General features: G+C 46.5%; 1 protein-coding gene across 16 annotated transcripts in view; it reads right to left on the bottom strand.

Annotated features, from left to right (window-relative positions):
• Positions 1 to 20,574, bottom strand: part of FOXP1 (forkhead box P1) — a 385,680-nt gene that overhangs the window by 66,019 nt on the left and 299,087 nt on the right. For 13 of the 16 annotated variants that reach the window (XM_075433280.1, XM_075433293.1, XM_075433281.1 and 10 more), the window contains 2 exons: positions 6,218 to 6,355; positions 5,081 to 5,170 (listed from right to left, as the gene is read on the bottom strand). In XM_075433280.1, the coding sequence (XP_075289395.1) occupies positions 5,081 to 5,170; positions 6,218 to 6,355 (228 nt within the window). Of the gene's footprint in view, positions 1 to 5,080; positions 5,171 to 6,217; positions 6,356 to 16,919; positions 16,987 to 20,574 lie in introns of those variants that run through there. The other 3 variants (XM_075433294.1, XM_075433296.1, XM_075433297.1) reach the window with 2 other exon arrangements.

The following is a 20,574-nucleotide window of genomic DNA, read 5'->3' as shown; positions in this document are numbered from 1 at the left end:
TAAAGCAAGCGCTGCCGGCAGCTGTTAAAGTCGTGGGCAATTCTTCGAGGGAAAGCACATGCATAACGTGAGAATCACACCAGACGACCGCATCACACTTACACGTAATGAAAAACAACCCTGCACCGTGCTCTGTTTGCTCAGGTAAGGGTTGTCTCAACTATTAAGGCAAAACGACTGCCTTAATTTATGGTATTTTACACTTCCTCCTCTTACTCATCCATCAAGCCCCACAATACTTTCTGTTACATTCAGCGTTATTCTGTGCTGTATTTAAGGCTGCTACTTCTGCACTTCGAGATTTTTAATTATTCTCACTAGAAAGAAGATGGAGTTGCTTTACTCCGCAGGGATGTGAACCTTGAACCTTCGAGGTGTAGAAGAACATGTTGCTTTTCTCACTACTGTACCCGGAGAAGCTTTTAACTACACTGTTTATCACTTCTGACATAAATAAATGAGAAAAAATCAGACCTTTGAAGAAGAAAAACTTCATCTAATATTGTTAATTAGCCATGACAAACGATGAAATAACATTGTAAATCTTTCATAGAAACAGCCACTAGATTTTAATTACACACATTCATAATTTAGCAAACAACATCTTACTTGAATGTGAGTGTTTAATATGTACAGTACTTCAGGCTTCAGAGTCCTTAATTTTGTTCAGTTATGGAAGCCTCTAGGTTCTGCTTCCATGCTCATCTTGTATTTTATTTGCTTTGTTCTTTAAAATCCATGAAAGGCTTTGCATTTTGATAAATATCTTTTTATTTATTGTACAATGACAGGAGGAAAACTTTTGTTGTGTAAAACATCAATACATCATGCCAGTGTTTAGCAGTTCCTTGTGCTAGCCAAAAAAAATTAATGTAGATTTCCTTAGTAATTATCTGAGTGATAGAAAGATAATACAGTGCAGTAGTACAATAAATAGGAGGAAATTATCTAATATCCCTAATCTGCTAGGAATCATATCAAGGTGGAGGTCTTATACACATTATGGCTAACAATTATGGAAAGAAAATTAACTCTTGCACATCTACACACTTCCACAAACAAACCCCAGCCAGATCCCAAGGTTTTTGTCGCCCTTCCTTGACACCGAGCCAGAGGATCACTGGCCCCATTCCCTACTCGTGTCAGGCAGGGAAAAAAAATCCACCCGCGCCGCAGAAGCGGGACTGACAGACACCAGCCAGGGGCTTGGCCCCCACCTTCTGGGACCACCATACCCCATCAACCTCACCACTGTAACCGGCTGCACACCCACGACTGTACTGACAGGCAGGCAGGCTATTTATCTTCATCAAGTCAATTTATCTTATTTCTAAAGAAAATCTAGGACTTCAAGCACGCGGTTAAACCAATAGGTACTCAGATATTCTGAAACCCAGAGAGTCCTCATTTCTTCACAACAGCTTGCTCAGGCAGATCCAGTCGCTGCAACTATTTGCAACAGCACCAGATGAATGCAAGCCCCAGCTACAGTTCCAGTAAGAGTTAAAGCAATGTTTGCCACCATAAATATTCATTTTCTAAATACATATACTTAATGTATATTTTTATATATATAAAATCAATGGCATTACATAAAAATCTAGTTACAGTAAGCTGAGTTTTACCCATTTGCCATCTGAGTGTAAAGTTAGCATGTACTTTTTTCCTAAAAAAACCCTTTATATAAATTGACTGATGCCCATTTGGTTGTCTTCTCAGCTATCCTAAGAAAAGCTCTTGAACACTCTCTACTTTGAAAAGCCAGGATATAAAAGTATACAAGGCCCATTGTCCAAGAAAGAATTTAAAAGCAAGACACGTTGCCAAACTGCGCTCCCCACCCAGTTACCAAACACAGGATACAAGGCAGTTTGTTTACTTCTCACAATTGAATGCATACAAAAAAGGTCTCAGTGCAGTCCTGTTGTCAGGTCAGCAGTCAGTGTTAAAATGCTGAATTATCCTGATAAAACTTGCATTTTTGATCCCCTCCCTAAAGCTTCTGTCAAAGGTCTGTTTTCCTTTCTTAGGTTACTCCCTACTGCCTAACATAAACTGTCACAACTGCCGGAGGCCAAACGGCCCTGTTCGGAAAACAACCCGCTCCGTCCCGCGCCACAGCATCAGGCGGGATCCCCCCGGGGCTCCGAAGCCCCCCTTGCCTCGGGGAGACCCGACTTTGCCGGGGGGAGAGGCAGCTCCGGGGCGCAGGACTGAGGTCTTGCCCCAGCACCTCCGGCTCTCGCTGTCGGGCACTGGGCAGGGCTCACCCTCTGCTACGCCGCCGCGTAGCCCGCGAGTAAAACCCACCAGAAACCCTGCTGGGGTCTGGCTGCTACCCTGCTTGGGGGTCAGATCTCTCCTACCAGGGGGCTTGGGAGATTTGTTGTGTTTTCCTTCTTTTCACGAGGGTACAATAGGACAAGGCAGTAACAAAATGACGTGGGGGACGCCGTGCACGAATACGCGTGTTCCATCTGTCAAGGTACAAACTCAACCCTCGTTAGCGCGGCGGCTGCTGGTCCCCACCACGGCACTGCTCGCCGTGTGACCCGACTGCCAGATTTTAGCACAGGAAGGTGGGGGGGGAATAAAAGACCACTGCTTGCATGCTAACTTAGCAAGAATAACCTCCTTAAGGCAGGAAAAGTGAGACTGAACAAACCTGCGGGATTAAACACACCGCTGAAACGGGCCTCTACGGAAACCATCCGCAAAAATACACCCCTCGAGCCCTAGGAGAAGCTGAAGAGACTTGGGCCCCTTGTTCTCTGAACAGCTACCGTGTTAAAATGCTCCTCGTGTGGCAGGAAGGAGTCCTTTCTTCTTGTTGCTTTCGATAGTGTAATATCAGAAGTGCGACCACAGTAAATCGGTGCGTTAGATATTGAAATGCCATCACATTGTCTAACTTCCCTTCTCGTCTTTTTTAACACAAAGTATTTTTTCTTTAAGCTCCAAGCCCTCATCTTTGTGTCTGAGATGCTCTCCTGTCTGACAACAGCAATTTAGCAGAGTTAACTTTTATCGTTCATTCTGCTGTGTAACTTTCCCCTTCAAATTTCTTTATCTGCCCTCTGAGCTCATCTGAACTTTCATGTTCTCCCAGCATGCAGGCTTGCATTCAAAACTATGTCTAATAGACCAAATAAGAGGTTAATAAGAAGTGGCAACAGAAAGAAAAAATACAATCCCTGGTAACTGATAAGAATGACAGTGGCAGCCCTTTATTGTTTGTCTTCAAATATAGAGTTAAAGATCTTTAAAAAACTAAATTTTGACGCCTTTGAAAAGAAAGAAGCACAAAATAACAACAGGGGGTTATTGCCTGCCAGCCACAGGGGAGAAGCTCCATAATTCTTATTCTCCCTTTTGAAGGCTGTTAGAAATCTGATTCAAAAAAGCAACAGCAGAAGGAGAAAGCCTCTTGAGGCTATCGCCATTTCCTGTGATCATGCATAATGCGTTTCAAAAGTGGGTTTTTACCAATTCTGTTGATCAATTGCACCTCCTTCATATTCCCTCTTTTTTCTGCTGTGTTTACATCTGATGTGACTCAATGACAAGCGCTGTCTGAGACTGTGAAACAGACCTGTCATGTTGATTTATGGGCGCATCAAACCACGACTTGTCCAAACTGAAGCTCGCAGTTCATTAATTAGAGAGTTGTGACTTTGAAGTCAGCTTTCAGACTGTGGTTTTTAACATTTGGCTTAATTTATATGCTCTTGAATGTGGATCTCTAAGGAAAAAACTGAAATTCCCTTCTTGTCTTTGAACTTCTTTTGACCGCACAATAATCATTTCTTTGTCCAGAGTGATGCCTGCATCCCAGAGTCATTAACGCGCATTGAACTGCCACTGATGAGTAAGCCCTACTGAATTAGAAAAACAGCCAGCAAAACAAAGCTGAGAGCATTCTGCACAGTGATATCTCACAATTACATGCCTTCCCTCCCTGTGCCATTTCCATTTTAATTACTGTTAGTCCTTTAGATTTACATTTTAGACACTTTTTAATCTGTTCCCTTTTTATTATAGTGGCGCCCGTAAGCGCGCGATGGTTAAGGTTGTGTCAGCGTTTCCATTATAAACCCCCCCTGGTTTCAGGGGTTTATAACTCAGCTGGAAAAATTCACTCTGGGTTGAAACTTGGCACAGGTAGCAAAATTTGCCAAAATTTCAAGGGGAGGGGGAGTGAAATCGGTGCTTGCTTTGAGCACTTTTCGCCACTTGCAAGGCAAGGCACAAGCGCTGCCGCTATCGCAGGGCATCACGCAGTATCTCGTGCCACGAGGCAGCTTTCTAGGATCTACCCAAGCCAGCACTGATGTCAGATTAAACACTGAAGTCTCAAACTCATTACGACTAGAGGGGCGAACTCGGTGCCTTAAAAATAAACGTAATTAGAGCAAAATTAAATTTAAGCACACCAAAACCAACAAGCATAGTTTAGGACGTGACAGGTATTTTGAAAGCAAAGCGTGTTTAAAGGACAGGCAGAAACCATCCTGGCCAGTCCCGTTCCTGCCACGGGCTGCGGTGGCACCACGCTGTGAGCAGAGGCGTTCCCGCGCTACCTCTGCACCTGGGACCTCGCTGCTCGGTGTCACCACTGACGCTGCCCAACGCAGTCCCTCCCGCTGAGCCCGCGCGGCGAGGAACGCGCAACCAGAACCTCTCCGGTCAGAAACTGCAAGCCCCAACTCGAGGTCTCTCAGCATTTTGCACTGTTTAGAGAGGACAGCGCCGTATCTGGGCCTGCTGCCTTGCCCCCCTTCCCTTCACAACATAACTAACTTCCAAACGCAGTCTCCCAAGATACAAGTCTAGATGCTCGCTCCAGCACTCATACCGAACACCAAGGCATGGTCCCCTGCTATAAAATATGTGGCAGCAAGCAAATGGAAAGCACAGGAAAACACAGGCGAAAACAGGACAATAACTCTAAATCTGAAAGCTGAGGCCCGACAGAGTCAGTTCAGTTGTGCAATCATTTATCAGATGAATGACAGTTTAATAGCCACTAGACAGTCCCCGGGGATCTGTGGTTTGAAAGTAAAATGGGTATTGTCTGTACCTCTTTAGGCTGTTTTCCAGCATGTTGTTGCTGTAAAAGTTGAAGCTGCAACTGTTCCTGTTGTTTCTTATAAAACTCTTGAAGCTGCTGCTACAAAGAAAAGGAAAGATGGTAAGTAACAAAGCGAGAGCCAATTCAGTGTCCCTTTTGGAGTAACACAAACTGCGATTTGAAAAATAGCATCCTTTTATCTGTAATGGTCTGACCTTTAGTTTGAAACTCGACAATAAATTCAGTGCACACTGACTATTCTTGGCATTATCGTTTGAAAAGTAATCTCCAAAATGAACTGATGAAAAACATACCATTTTCTACACAAACTAATTAAAATAAGGCAAGGAATGACCTTTGATTGTAACAACAAAGCCAAAACGCCCTTGCTGAGCGAGCCTGGCGAATCTCTGTTGTGAAACACACATGCTTTCTAAATGATAGGGTTTGACTGCATGAAGTGTTGTTCAATACACTCTTAGACATCCTGGGAACCACTCTCCTCCTCCCCGCTCCCCAGATGTGTGCCGCGTGGGCAGGAGGGAGCACGCAAGGCCGGGCTGGGTCGATGCGACGCCCGCCCGGGATCCATCAGCCCCCGCCGTGCCGTACAACGGGGCTTGGCGGTGGCCAACCTGCAGCTGGAAAAGGACCGCGGGCTGCGCGAAACGCCGACACACCGCACGGCATACGCTGGCTGACATCAAACAGATTAAGGCTTGCAAAGCTCTTCATTTTTACTGCCACCGTCTCCATAGTCCTTTACGGTTCCAGATGGACACAACAAGGTCTACCAGGGGAAGAACTGCCCTGCCACCTTGTTTATTCCGATTAGTCAGGGCACACCGTGCTTTCTAGGGGATGCAGGCAAAAGCAACAGGGACATCTGCCGAAGTCCTGACACTGAAATATGCATCTGTGTTATTTAGCTGATCTTGGAAACGCTCCTAGCACTGCTCCCTGGATTTGTTTCCAGTAGCTATTTCTAGAATTAAAAACAAAAGAGCAGTCAGTTCATCCCACTGCACGGCTGCTCCGAGGTACAGACCCGAGATGTGGGCAGCTTCTCGCCCCGGGAACATTTCCGCAGGCAAAGCCCCGCGGCATCTGTAAGGGCTACCAGGGCAGCTGCTGAGAAACAATTACCTGTTGAAGCATGAGTGCCTGCTGCTGTTGGAGCAGGACTTGGAGTTGCTGGGGAGTTAGCACTTGTTGCTGGAGGATCTGCTGCATTTGCTGGGGAGTGATCACTTGAGGTGTCATCATAGCCACCGACACTGGAACCTGAAGCAGGAAAGGAGAGCGAAGAAGGGGTCAGAGCGCACGGCCGCAGCTCCTCCACGCCGCCCACCATCCCCGCGCCCGGCATCAACGGTGCCAAAGCCAACAGAGCCCTCAGCCCAATGGAGCAGGCACAGAGGTACCGACCACATTTTCCTGGCAACTACATCCCCCTTTCACAAAACATTATTGTGACGGGAATTCTTTAAAGCAAGCAATATGGTAAAACCCTGGTGAGATTTATTTCTTTTTACAGGAAACCTTCAGCCGGGTACTTTCCCTCCCAGCAAGCCCTTGCCTTCCCTACAGAAATCCAATCGCCGAGTATCCCACGCTGATGGGATCTAGACCCTATTACGACAGGTTTTTAAGAAAATTGAAGGAAGGCTCAGCGATGTGAATAACAGCACTAGACTCGTATGCAATTTTAACAGAAAGGCCCTACCACGATGTCTTTACCATTCCACATTCACCCAGCATACAGATGTCTTCAATTCTTTCATATTATGTGAGATACCATTAAAAGCCGCTTTCCATGACATTTCAGTGACAAACAGCTACAGTGATGAACTTGATAGCATTTCATATTTGCAACTGTTAACACGTTTCTGCACGGGCATCTTTGCAAGGAACCTGTACACTGTATCTGAAAGGATGATGTCTTGTTCAGATAAAACACTGACATTAAAATGACAGGCTGTCTTGGCCAAGGTTACACAAATTGTATTCAAGCGGATACCTAATGACAATGCTATGAATTCTGCAAGCTTTCTAGAATGTAATTTAGCTATTCAAAATAATCACTGCACTTGTGTTTAATTTGCAGACTACATGAGAACCATTTTGTCAGTCCCGGTAATGCAAGAAGACTATTTCCCTAGAAACCCACCCCTCTACCCTCCACCCCAAAAAAGGAACAGAAAAGGAGGAAAAAAAACAATAGAGGAAAAGACAAAACCCATACGCGTCTTCACAGTAATATTTAAGCAGCTTACTTTTCTATAGTTTCAAATCAAATACGTGACAGCACAAAACTAAAAGCAGTAGAGGATATACTTTGCTAAAAAGGATCTCCTGTCATCTCACGTATTACAATAAAAGGTAATAATATGTTTAGCACTTTTTCTGTGCACCACTTTTTAAAAAATCAGCAGACAATGACTGATCAGAAGATAAAGGAGTTTAAAAAAAAAATAATCTTCCAGTGTAGTAGTAAGCAAGAGAGAAATGCAGTATTAATTTTATGTAACATAATGTCTTAATATGCAGTTTATCTTGACTTTTTCACATGATTTGTCCTGTCATTTGCATAGCAAGCTCTCATTCCTAATTTCACAGTCATTATGCACTGATGTCCTGATTTCTCAGCATCACTAATTTTGATGAACTAAAAATGGTTCCTGAAGGTCAGACGCGTGTACACGGCCGATCTCCCGTGTTGTTGTGTACACGTTGTGCGCCAGGGCCAGGCGCTGCCTCGGAAACAGGCGCCTGCGCACAGCCCCGCGCGCCTCCGACATCCCATTAACGCAAACGCGGCGAGGTCCTCTGCGCGCTCCCCGGGGCACAGCGCGTTCCCACACCTCTCAGGTGGGCCAGGCACGTGTGAACGTGGGCAAATGAAGATTTAATTACAGGTCAAGTGCCAGTCCCGCCGCAGCCAGCGGCCGTTCTCTCGTGGCCTGCCCATGCCTACGGGAAAGCCGTCAGCTGGCTGCCACGCCGTGCCACCGCCTCGCCACGCAGGACCAGCTCCGAGGACACGGAGTCACCAGGATGGGTAATCCCATTAATTCAGAATATCTTAATCCATAGTCTTTTAAAAACTTATCTGGGAGTAGCAAATTATTTAATTAAATACTGCTGTCACTATCTTCGCCCCGAAGCGTGACTCACCTTCGTTATTCTCACCCCCAGAGCAGTTTACTTTACCCTCGGGTTTGTACTACCTTCCATTGAAGTTGGACTGGGCAAACAGAAGAGGAAGCATGTTTAAGTATGTTTTCTGTGCCCTTCTTGGAAGACAGACAACACAAATACTCTTCAGCCAGATTTATGACGACAAGTAGGGATACAGACAGGAATAGGGTGGGGTGCTGTAAACCCTACACATCGGTGATTAATACGAAGGGCCGCATTCTGCCGTCAGCTAGGCAGAGACAACTCCCATTCACTTCCATCACTTTTTTACACGTTTATCTTGGGACAAATCTTAGTATCTGGCCCTACCTTTGAAAATTGGCCATGTACCTCCCAGTGAAGAATCTCCTAGCTGCACACTCTCTGCTAAAACAGAAGCACTTAAATAGTAAGGAAAAAATACTATATATTTTTTATATAAATATATATGGCACATCTAGGAGCACAAGTTTACGCTGACCCTTTCAACTTCATTTTACCACCTGAAACCACGTTTTCACACCACATCTGTGCCTCTAAACAAGGTCCTGCCTTCCATTTATAAACACGGCCAACAGCCCCACTGAGCCGAAGCTTGTGCTTCAGCTTCTCACGAAAGCAACTTACAGAAACCTGTTACAAACCAACTGAAACAAAGCGGGAACTACCGTGTTAAAGACGACACGCGCGCCCCGGAGAAACATGGGCACACGTACTGTTTGAGGCCTTTAAATAGTCAAGAATGATGGCCTATATATCCACTCTCTTAACTCCCAACGTCCAACTTTTCATGTAGCTAGTCCCTAGTAATACCAGGAATCAAAGGGCATGCAGCACCAGCAATAGGCTATTATAGCCCACACTTTATTACCCATTACTACCGAGGTCATTAGCGGTAAGAGTGATTGTACCGGTCTTAACCTATTGATCATTGTAACTACTATCATTTAATCCCGTGTTGAATGTCTGGAAAGCTGCTAAAGGCACACAAGAGAGAGTGCTTTAGCAATGAGAAATATAGCCAAAGCTTGGAAATTACACTTTGATTCATAAAATCTAGCCAGTGGTTTAAATCAATAGTATTTAAAACAGTCATGTAAGTTCTTAACTACAGCTCTCTAATATTTATGGGTCCCTTTTTGAGTGTATTCAGTCAAAACCAAACTTTATTTTAGATACTGTGCAATGTACTTTACATTACGTTCGATAAAAAGTATTTATTTCTGATATTTTGTTCGATAGTAAATGAAAACTAAACTGAGGGCTATAAATTAATTTTAGATTTCTATCTCTCGGATGTCAACTTAAATGTGTTGCCAAAAAAAATTACAAACTAAGTTTAAAAATGGCTTAACTGTTTCAGTACATGAAAATGAGCATGTTTTATGCGTTAACAATGAATCACAGAAGGCAGTTTATGAAGAACTGAAATAATTCTGTCTTACTGCCTTCAGGGAGTTGAAGTTCAAATTAAACTACTGGCAGATATGTTTAAAGAATGCTAAGTTAGCATGCAGAGCAGAAATCAATCTTTTCTTTTTTTCAAGTTGTTTATTTCTATTATTCCAGATGAAACAGGATTGTTGTTGTTGATACGATGAATGAACCGCTTTTGGTATTGTTGACTGATAACAATAGGGTGTGGTAGATACCCAGCTGCATGTAAACCTGGCAGCAAAGGTAAAAATACAGCTGCAATTTGGCTTTCGGAGCTGTACTAGTATAGACCTGCTGACATGCTAATACCATCAACGGCAAAAAATGTCTTTAATACTCACAATTGTTTTCAGACGCTGTTTCTCCCAGGGTTTTGCCTGCTGTTCCTCTGCGTCCCCCAAAGCCCTCCCGTCCCCCGCAGCCCCATCTGCTACCCCCACTTTCCATCTCTGCAAACATGCCATATTTTGGCAAGACCGACCAAGAAAAACTTGCACAAACTTGGGTCAAGTTCACCTTCACAACGGAGTTGCAGCAGGGATGCATTTGTCACTCCTCCGTACACCCCAGACAAGGGGATGAAAATTATTTAGACCTATTTAATCATCTCCATTCCCCCATTTTCAGTCATATTAATATAATTAAATACTAGCTAAATAATGTCAAGTAGTTTAATCTTGTATGAAGGGGAAAAAAAAAGAATGCCGTTTCCCCACCAGGTGCCTTCGGTGTTGGATACGGCTGTGGTCCTGCTGCCCGTCAGCAGGCACGCCTGGAAGACAGGGAGGATTTCCTTAATTCATAAAGAACAACCTTGCCAGAAAATCCTTTCCTCCTGCGATCTGTGTTCAAACCTGATTTCAGTAAGACCTCATACCTGGCACCTTGCATTTCCAAACAGCAATTCTTCGGTCAAAGATTTTGTGATAAAAGTTCAACGGAGCAAAACATAGCTGAACCCAGAAAGCGCAAGTGGCTGAGGAACAGTTAAAAATATTGGGCTACAAATAAAAACAGATACGGCCAGGCAAAAACAAACAGTTACTTCGAGCTGTCTTATTAGAAAGCTATTATGTATAGTACATTGGAAATGTAAAAAAAATCCCAGCCGAAACAACGCGCACCAGCTTTGCTCATGCCACAGAAGACAAACCACCGACACCCTGGCAAAGAGCGCAGCACGGTGCCACAAGCCGGAGCAGAGCCCAGCAAAATCAGCATCCCCAGACTAAAACATTTCCCACACAGTACTTCAGCCTCCGAAATAACAACAAAAAAATGCCGCTGTTGGAATTCTTCACGCAGAAACTGCGATGCTGTTTCATTATGCAAAACGGAATCTCACTTCTAGACTTAGTTATTTTGCCATAATACAGTACAACACATTAAGACAGGTAATGTTTATTATATTAATGTAAAATCAGCTAAGTAGTCTGTCATTAGCATAACTGCTCTCTCCCTAACAATACAACTCCCTATTAAAAAGGGGGGGGGGGGAACCCTCTTTAAAATTAAATTAGCATTTTATTATTATAATTTTGTTTATTCTATTTTATCAGGAGGTAAGATCTCCCTCTGACCCACGGAAGGCAGCACGATGGGCTATGCTGACATTCCCCGGCATGTCAGGATGTCTGCTGTCTTCTGCACTCTCTTCTAGCTGAGGAAAAACGGGAATATTTTTGTATTTGTTTACAGAATGAAACATCTGATCTTATCTACCACTTCTCATGCATACCAGGTTTCTCACTAAGTGCCAGGATAATTGTTTCTGCTATAATAAATACCCATTTAATTTGCATAAAAATATAAAGTTTACATAAATTAAATCCTTTCTACATCTAACATTTGTCAAATAGAGACTAAACCGGAACACGCATAACCAAATACTCATTTAATAAGCTGAGTGAGATTTCAACCTCGAGATTATCATTATCATTCTTTCACATTTTAAAAAGTTATCAGTTTTGTTTCCTGCTCCAGCATGAAAGATTATAACCTGCTGCACATGGTTCTGAACAGTGTTGACATTTTATCATGATTCAGTTTTAAAAAAATTTTAAAAAATCCGTATTTGTTTCCAGATTTTAGGAAAGGAAACGTGAGATCAACGTATTCTGTCAAAAAAGCCTCAAATAAACCAAAAGTAATCCTGCTTTGAAACATCCGAAATACCCCTCAAGCCCTTGAAAACCCCTTGGAACCCTCTCTCCCCCCAACACCCTTAATATACTAAGAATGATGATCATGTCAGACTCCTTGCATTTGTGTATTAATTCATTAATACATTAAGGAGAGCTTAATTAAATAATAAAAGACCATGATTGAACCGGCAACATTTAATATGCCTGGAATTGCATGTGAGCAAGAAGGAAGTGTTCGACAGAGGGACTTTTCCCCCCCCCCCATGGCAGATTTTTAAGAAGAACTGCAACTCCCAGCAGAGATTTCTTGGGAAGGACGAGCCCTCTCTCCACTCCCCGAGTATTTTCTCCTGCCAGAGTTGAACCCGTAGCTGCCTGCTGCTCAAACTTGGGGCATCTGAGACACACATTGTCCTGGTCAGCTGAAAAAATTCGTGAGCTCTTGAAAAATATTCACCCGGTTAAATGAGGCTGTTTATTTCCCAAACAAAACAGAGCTCTGCTTAAACACTCAGTTAGGCTTTACCACTCCGGCTGCAACTGTAGCCTTGTTGTAAACTTTATTTGCTTAAAATGTGCAGTTTTTCACACCTATGGCAGACACCTACAGCTGAACATCACAGCTAAGCACAACGGTGCAAATTAGATTCTAATGAGAAAACATCAGTTGCTTCTTTGACAATCTTGCCATTCACTGATTCACTTCTAATGAAGACACACTCCAACCAGCAAGCTCGCCGTGTTAAAGGTCAAAGCACGTTCAAAAAAATGCCTCACAAAATCAAGGCAAATGGGAAACCCATAAAGAAACCTTCTCATAAAGTGGCGTGGCAATTAGAGTAATTGTGCAAAAAAGCCGTCTTCGGCAAAAAGTAAGAGAAATTAAGCTGCCACTACTGTAACAGGTTAGATGAAAATCAAAATTTAATGTATTCTCCCTTGTGTCATCTTGTTTTGTCAAGACATCAAATAGAATTGGAAAGTACAAAATAACAAGCCCTTGAGAAATCACAGAAGCCGACCTTTTTGATGTTGTTGGTTTACCTTGTTCTCAGTTATTTGAACAATGATGTTTCAGATTTAAGGGCAAGATAAAGCTTAAAAATTAAAACCCGTTGTCAGTTTGGGGAGGAGGGGGCGTTGTCCCTCCCAAATAACAGAGCATCTCACCTCATCAACGAAGGCAAACCCGGCCGAAGGCAGCGCTCAGAACAATTAGCAATTCCACTTGGTCAATATTCAGTCTGGGTTTTCTAACATTCATTCAACTTCAGTACAAACTACAGATCCTCCTGCTAGCAGAGGAAACTGTGCTGGAAAGGTTAAAAAGGAACAAAAAAAAAAGGGGCAAAAAAATAAAAAAGGCTGGGGAAGAGATATTTGCCAGCGCTGCTTCTCTCCCCCATCTCCACACGGCCACTTCAGATCTGCAGATGAGTGCATGATGTGTTTTTTTCCCCTTCCTTATAACTGGAAAGCGAAGCTGAGCAAGTAAGCACCTTACGAAAACAAAGCAGTGCAGGACATTTTAACTGAACTAGAAGGAAAGTAGTTTCCAGTAATGCAGTTCTGCTTTCAATAAAACAAACAAACTGCTTAAAAACCAGCCAAGCCTTTCACCAAACAATAACAAATCCAGCTTCTGGTGTCAGGACTTTCCCACAATCTAGTTTTGCAGGTGTTGATAAAACTATCCCTGCCACAGCTTTTCTCTAGCAAAGGAGGGAGAAAACAACATCAGCATGTTATCGTGCCACCGGGAAACATTTTCACAGAGTAAATCCGAGCGCTGCACCCTTCCATCCCAGGTTTGTCTACAACAGCCCTACACCGGCTAAGAAATACAGAGCAAGAAAGCACAAGAGCTTTGCAACTCCTTAAACTTTCGAATGCAAAAATCCTTCTCCCCTTACCTTTCCTTCAGCTGCCCAGGGCATGCAATCACAAATACCGACACCACAGCATTTTGCACTGAAGCAGTGATCTGTTCAGCTTCAGTTTGTCAAAACCAACACGATTCTCGAGCACCGTCCAGCACTGCCAGGTTCAAAAGCGGCGTCAGAAATCGCCCTGATTGCACTACATCACTTTCAATGCCTCAAAATCCCCCTTACCCTTCTCCCCACAACTGTTGCAACCCTCTTCCTTCCTCGCACCCAACTCAACTTGCGCAGACGTCAAAGCCCACCGTCCATTAGTGCAATGATCCATCTGCGACCCATCACGACCCAGGGGCGACACGTTACGACTCCGCGGTGCTGCCTGATAACTATTTACGCCCCAGCATAAACTGCAGCGCGGGGCTCACAGTTACCCCTACAGAACGTGTAGAGGGCTCATCCAGCTGTGGAACAACGTGAGGCACCCACACCTTCCGATGAGCAGCGAATTCCCAGAGAGCCAGCGCTGGGATTTCATTTCTTCCCTGTCAATCCCATTATATTTACGGCTTCTCTTTAGTTCAGCTGAGTGACTGGTCAGAGCATGTCTCTCAGCTTACCTCTTTTTTTTTTTTTTTTTTAAAGCAACAAATTACACTGCTTAAAAAAGGGAGGGCATGGGGATACAGCACGGTAAAGTGTATGTTAAACAAGACCAAAAGAAGAAAAAAACAACCAACTGTAGCAAACAAAAAAATTTCAAAGCAGCTCTTCCTATCATAAGCTTTCTGATGATTTATGGTTTACCAACTCAGCAAGGTTACGCAACACTGCATGCCTTTAGATGCATTATTTGAGTCAGTTGAGATTTAATTAAGATCACAGCCTCCAAAATCCCTGTCAAATGAAAATTCACAGAAGACAATACACTATATATCCTCATGCAGATAGTCTCCATTCCATGCTCTGGAATAACATAAGTTAATCCTCGTTTCTATGGTGGCAGACAAAAGTTCACTAATTTTGTTTTCTTTTGACACTTGTGTTGTTTTCTGTTTTATGTCATGAGATCATTCCCTTTTGAGCAGGGGAGGGCAGCTGATATAGGGGGAGAGGAGGGAGAGCAATATGTCTGAATATGGCAGCAGATGTATTTTGACATTCTCGCAGCTCTGCCGTGATGTCATCAAGTTTTCATATAATTAACCCCTGCCAGTAAGAGCATCATTTCGTGACATCTGTCCATTGGGAAGAGGAATCGGGGACAAAACATGAAAAGCGCCTCAGCCTCGCTCTCACGCTAAAGCCAAAATCAAACAAAATTCAATTAAGGCTACAAAATAGCCTTCACATCTTCCATACCAGCAACCGGCTTTTCCCAACTCATTATCTGCCCCAGCTGCCTCCTCACCTCCGAGGTGCTCAGCAGCCACACGCCCCGCTCATCCCTAACGCCTGCTCCTCCTGACCGTCCCCGTGCAGGGAAGCCCCTTCGCTCGACCGTCCAACTCCTCCACACGCCAAACACCAGCACGTTCAAGAAAACAAGATTTCTTACAGGGAAAGTGCTAGAACTTTACCTCCTTCCAGCGTCCTTCTATTTGCATTATCTTAATATCTGCTTGCTTATCTCATGGTTTAGCAATGACAGGTGCTAGCGGTCTTTTGTTTGACAGGCCACTACACAAATAACTGTCTTGCCTGAAAGGGCTAATGCACTACTAATGAACAATAAATCAACTTTGATTATAAAGTGTCAGACCAATCAGTTTGCAGTTCAGCTCTATCACCGTCTAGGCCAAGGCAGCTACTCTGTTTAGGCAGGATTTGGGTTTCATCTCTGCAGCCTTATCAATGAAATTTTTTGGAAGCAGTCGCGGGAGATCACGGAAAGCCCTCTGACAGCAGATTTTCTGCTGGCTGCGAGAAGAGGAGAGTGCCTGCTTTTACAGACTTGCTAGGCTGCTACTGCAATAAATACACACTCAACAAAAGCCATTTCTTCACCAGACTGAGGGACGCTCTAATAACATATTCACACGCAAACACACATTTTACCTGTGACTATTAAAAGAGCTAGAAGCAAACAGAATTGCTTTTTAACTTGACATGAAGATGTGCAAGGTGCCTGAAAGCTCCGAGGGGCCCGATCCGGCAACTACTAATGTAGCGGGCAGAGCGCTTGCTGCTTCGGGGAGAGACTCCGACTGCAGCCCCTGCACGTGCACAAGTCATTCCAGGATCGGGCCCGGGAGCATCAGGCACAAAAATCAGCTCCCATCCAAACGAAAGAGACTTCAACATTTCCGTTTATTTATAAAAAGGCAAACTAGCCTGCGTAAGTCACTTTTTATTAGAAATAAACTTCGGCGATTTATTGTAGTTAGCCATTCAACACTCATTGCTAGAATAAATCCAACCCTTTCGTTTTCATAAACAGATCTTAGTCACCCCGAATGATTCACGTTTCCTGCCACCAAACTTGTTTTTATTTAAAAATATAAAACGGCGGCGCTTCCAACGCCAGCACACGCACCGAGGCGGCTGTGCTGCCTTACCGAGCGGCTTTTCCCCACCAGCGGCACAGGGACACGCCGAAACCCTCAGTGTTTCGTGCAACCAGCTGGCTCAGAAGGAGTTAATTCCAAAGAGGAAGAGTGTGTATGCACTTTGCTCTAAACTTACCACCCACTTCCTAAGGGTTCCCTCCTCCCCACCAGCACCGCCGCCACCCTCGCAAAGCCATCCCCTTCGCACCGAGCGCCGGCCCGCAGGGTTGACGCTTCGCTCGGCTGCCTTCAGATCCCGTTACGTTTGTTTCGCCGGGGCTCATCACACCGGTCAATGGCGAAAGCAAAGCTCACCCACTCCACTTCCCCCCGGTAAACCGAGCCCACCCCGCGGTCCCGGCTCCCGACGCTCCGACCTGCCCAGGCGCGCTGCCGGCCGCTCGCCCTCCGTCCCCCCCGCACCACGGCCCCCGGTTCGGAAGCCCCGGGCCGGCCGGCGGAACAAAAGGCGGGCAGGGCGCAAGGCGCTTCTCCCGACCCGCGGTGCCGCCCCGCTCCCGCGGAACCGGCCGCGAAACTCCCGCGTCCCGAGCCCGGCAGCGCTCGGCTCCTCTGCACGCCCCCCCCCCCCCCCCGCCCGGGGCTCTTTCGGCCGGTTCGGAGCGGGCCCCCCCCGCACCCCCTCCCCGGCACCCACCTGGGCGGCGGCGGGCGGCGCGCCGGGCCATGGAGCGGGCTGGCGGTGCGGAGGCTCCGCGGGTGCGGGCGGAGTGGCGGGACGCGCTGCTGGCGGGGCTGCCGCGCCGCCCGGCCCCGCCCCGCCCCGCGCCGCGCCGCCGCGCACAGCCCGCCCCGGAACGGGGAGCCCGGCGGGGCCCGGCCCTCCGCCTCCTCCCGCCGCGGGCCCCGCGCCGGGCGCGCCCTCTGACCCCCGCGGCCGGCCCGTTCTGCGGGGAGCGGCGGCCGGCGGGGCGGGGGGGTCACCTCTCCCTCCCTCCCTCCACAGCAACTTTCTCTTCGCCCGTCAAAAGTGGCTTCCACTCTCCTCTCCTCTCCCGCAAAATAATAGCAACCCAACGGCCCCCCGCAGCCCGGACAGCAGCGGGCGGTGCGGGACGGCCGGCGGGGCCAGGTCGCTCAGCACAAACCTCCGCAAGCCCCAACGCCATCCGGGTTTCGGCCCTCCCGGGCACCGCAACCCCTCTCCTCCTGCCCCAGCACCCACCGTCTGCTCACCTCGGGCAGTAAGGTTGGGTAAAATCTCTCCCGCTATTTCCATTTTATTTCTTTTTTTGCATTTTCACATAGTTTCCGCAGACGAAGGGAGGGCAGACGGTCCCTCCACGCACCGCGGGAGCTCTGCGGCTGGGGAACCGCACTGGGAGCAAAGCCCGAGCACCCAGTTTGCTGCCCGCTTGTGACCCAGTGTCCGGCGGGACGCGGTGCGGGTTGCCTTCCACCCCAAACTGCTTTCGTGTCGGATAACAAATTTATTAATGGGATTTTTTTCAGGTCACAAAAGTGTGACCCCACCCTCTTATGAATATTTAATGAGGGACTAAGGGCATCTTTTGCAAGACCCTAAATCTGCCAGAAACAGCCCACACGAACCAGAACGCGCCTGCCTCTTCAAGGGGCACACGCGCGCCGGGCAGGTCAGCGCGTCAGGGTCTGCAGGTACCACATGGACGCAAAGCCAAGCAAACCAATACCCGCACACTCCAACGCACTCGATAACCACACAAACCAGTAACGCATGCCACGAGCTGGTAATAACTGTCACCCGCGCTTAATCCTTCCTGTCCTGGACTTCAAAGGAACCTCGAGGAACTCGGGTTGCTTTGGGGAATACGTTACAGAACACGCAGGCTTCCACTTCTCCACAGTTTCTCCTGCGCACCACCTCCTCCTCCGCGCTGCGTTTGCTCAGAGCAGCGCCGTGGCAGCATCCCCAGCCACCGACGCAGCATCGGTAGGAAACGGCTCTGCGCGTTCAGCACGCCCTTACTGCCTCGGCAGCCGAAACGCCGAGGGGCTGCACGCCCGGGCAGTCTTGGCAGACCGGTCACAGGATGCTCCACAGACCCCAGGCTGGAAATCTTCTGACCTGTCTTGTCTTCCCCAGCACAAACTTCTCACCCGCACACGACCCTCAATCCTAGCGAGTCACATCCTCAATTCCCGTTTTCCAACACAGCCCTGTCCAGGCACACGCAGCTCAACGCAAGACCAGTGTCCTCCTTCTGCCCTGATCATGGACCTTTGGACTGCGCCCTGCCTTACCCTACCTATAAAAAAAGGGGACCTCACGAAGCCTCCAATTTTGCTCAAGAAATTTCTCTTCTGAGAAAGAAAAAAGCCTCCCGCAGCAGTGCAAGCACAGGGCTGGGAGCTGTGCACAAAGCACAAGCACAGAAAGCTCCCCCCAGCCTTGGACAAGTCACCTAGACATTTTTGTTGGGGTTTGTTTGTCTTGTTTTGTTTTTTATTAATGTCCATCACATGGAGGATGCCTCACTCTCGGAGAGCGCAGTTTGCAGAATTTCTGGCCCGGCTCTGGAGTTGCCTGCACGCCTCCCACTTCAAAGGCCTCAACATCTCCGTCTCCTCATCCGCGAAACGGGGATAACGCTACTCATTTCGGGAGTTTCTGCAGACCAGTATTTGCAAAACACTTAGAAAACGAAAGGTGCTGTCAAAGCACCGAGCGCTGGCCACAGAACCTGCAAGCCGTATTTTTAAAGCATTTTATACCCTTTCATATAAAAGCTTCATACCTGCAAGCTCAGCCAACATCTGCTGTGGGCTAAAAACTTCGGTCTGTTCCCTCAGTAATGGAGATGGTAGCACTTGTTAAGTAAGGTCACCATGAAATATAATGCTTTTCTAAGCCAGCGAAATATTTTAAAAGACCAAGAAGAACCATAAACTCCCACTTCAATTCCATTCAATTACGGAGAGTCATCACAGACAGAGACAATCGGATCAGACAGGGATGTTTGAAACAGAACACATAAAGTAACAAATAAAAAAATAACTGGGAGTGAGTACAGCAGACTAGGTGGCTTTTTGGCACTGTGTGTCCAGAAGATCTGATTCATATTAAGTGGCGGTATCAACACCTAGGTGAAAAAAAATAACCCCTGAGGTATCGCATGGACACTAGGCTCTAAGGTCCAAGTCAGAGGAATAGATCAGGAATTCCGACAAAGATTAATACAGTGGAAGAAATGGTTTTGTTATGCCATTATTTTACACGTACGCTTGATTCACAGATTTCTGCAGGTACCTATCCACGCAGAAGCCACGGACTTGCCTATCGGAAAGCCCCAGCCGCTTGCGGGGCAGGGGAGGAAGAAAGGAAAGACAAGACACCCACATAGTGCAGCCTCCTCTGAGCAGAGCTGACCTGCCCCAAATCAGGGAATTTGATGTCTAGTCCCAACGCGGGGCAGTTTCTACCTAAGACAGCAGTTCATCTGTTCCTGCCCTCGGGGTGTTCCCGTGGGCAGGCAGGGCCAAATGGGTGCCCCTTTGCTCTCAGGCAGCAGACAGTGGGCCAAATCCTCGCCCCTTCCCCGAGTTTTGGAGTAATTTGGGTGAATTTGGTGCCGGGGCCGCTGCGGCGCAGAGGAGCCCGCCCGCCCACCGGAGCCAACGCCAAACCTGGCACAGGCGAGGGCCGCATCGTGCTGCCCGGCACCCAGGCTGCAGCCACCGGCCCGTTGGAAAGCAAGCTGCTGTTTGCAGTTCCGAGGGAAAAGCCGTCTCGGATACGACTCCCGCTCCTGCATCCCCAGGCCCATTTTTGTGGGGTTAAATCACATTTTCCTGTTTTGAGAATGCTTCATTTTCCCTCGTTGCTGTTTGAAAGACCTACAAAAACAAACGGGGAAAACAACTGACTAAACAGGAAACGGTGAAACTTCTCACCCGCAAAGCGGCGGAGAAAAGGGACAAAGTAAACATTTTTCTTTTTTTTGGTCATTTTTAATAATCTCAGCTAATGCCCTCATGGTAAAATCTCTCCAGGCAGAACAGTGATTTTTAGGCTGACGGTGTCTCTAGCAAAACAGAACACCACAGCAATTAACATTTCAGGAACGCTGGTGTCCCTGTTGCTGCTCTTTTTTTTTGATGTGAAACTATCATTTTCCTTATTGCCCCTGCAAATTCTGCACGAAGCAGGCTCTTTAAATCCCCTCAGTGTTGTACAATGGTTTAAATTTCACTTCATGGCATGCTTTAAATTACCATTCACATCTTCATTTAATGCATCATTTTATAATGCCAGTGTTACTAGTTAATTTATATATACACAGCAGGATGTGTCAACATTCAGGTGAGTTATG

The sequence above is a fragment of the Opisthocomus hoazin genome, chromosome 11 (genome assembly GCF_030867145.1).
Source record: "Opisthocomus hoazin isolate bOpiHoa1 chromosome 11, bOpiHoa1.hap1, whole genome shotgun sequence".
Lineage (NCBI taxonomy): Eukaryota > Metazoa > Chordata > Aves > Opisthocomiformes > Opisthocomidae > Opisthocomus > Opisthocomus hoazin.
The sequence above is the reverse complement of the archived record's forward strand: the minus strand, read 5'-3'. Positions and strand labels throughout refer to the sequence as shown.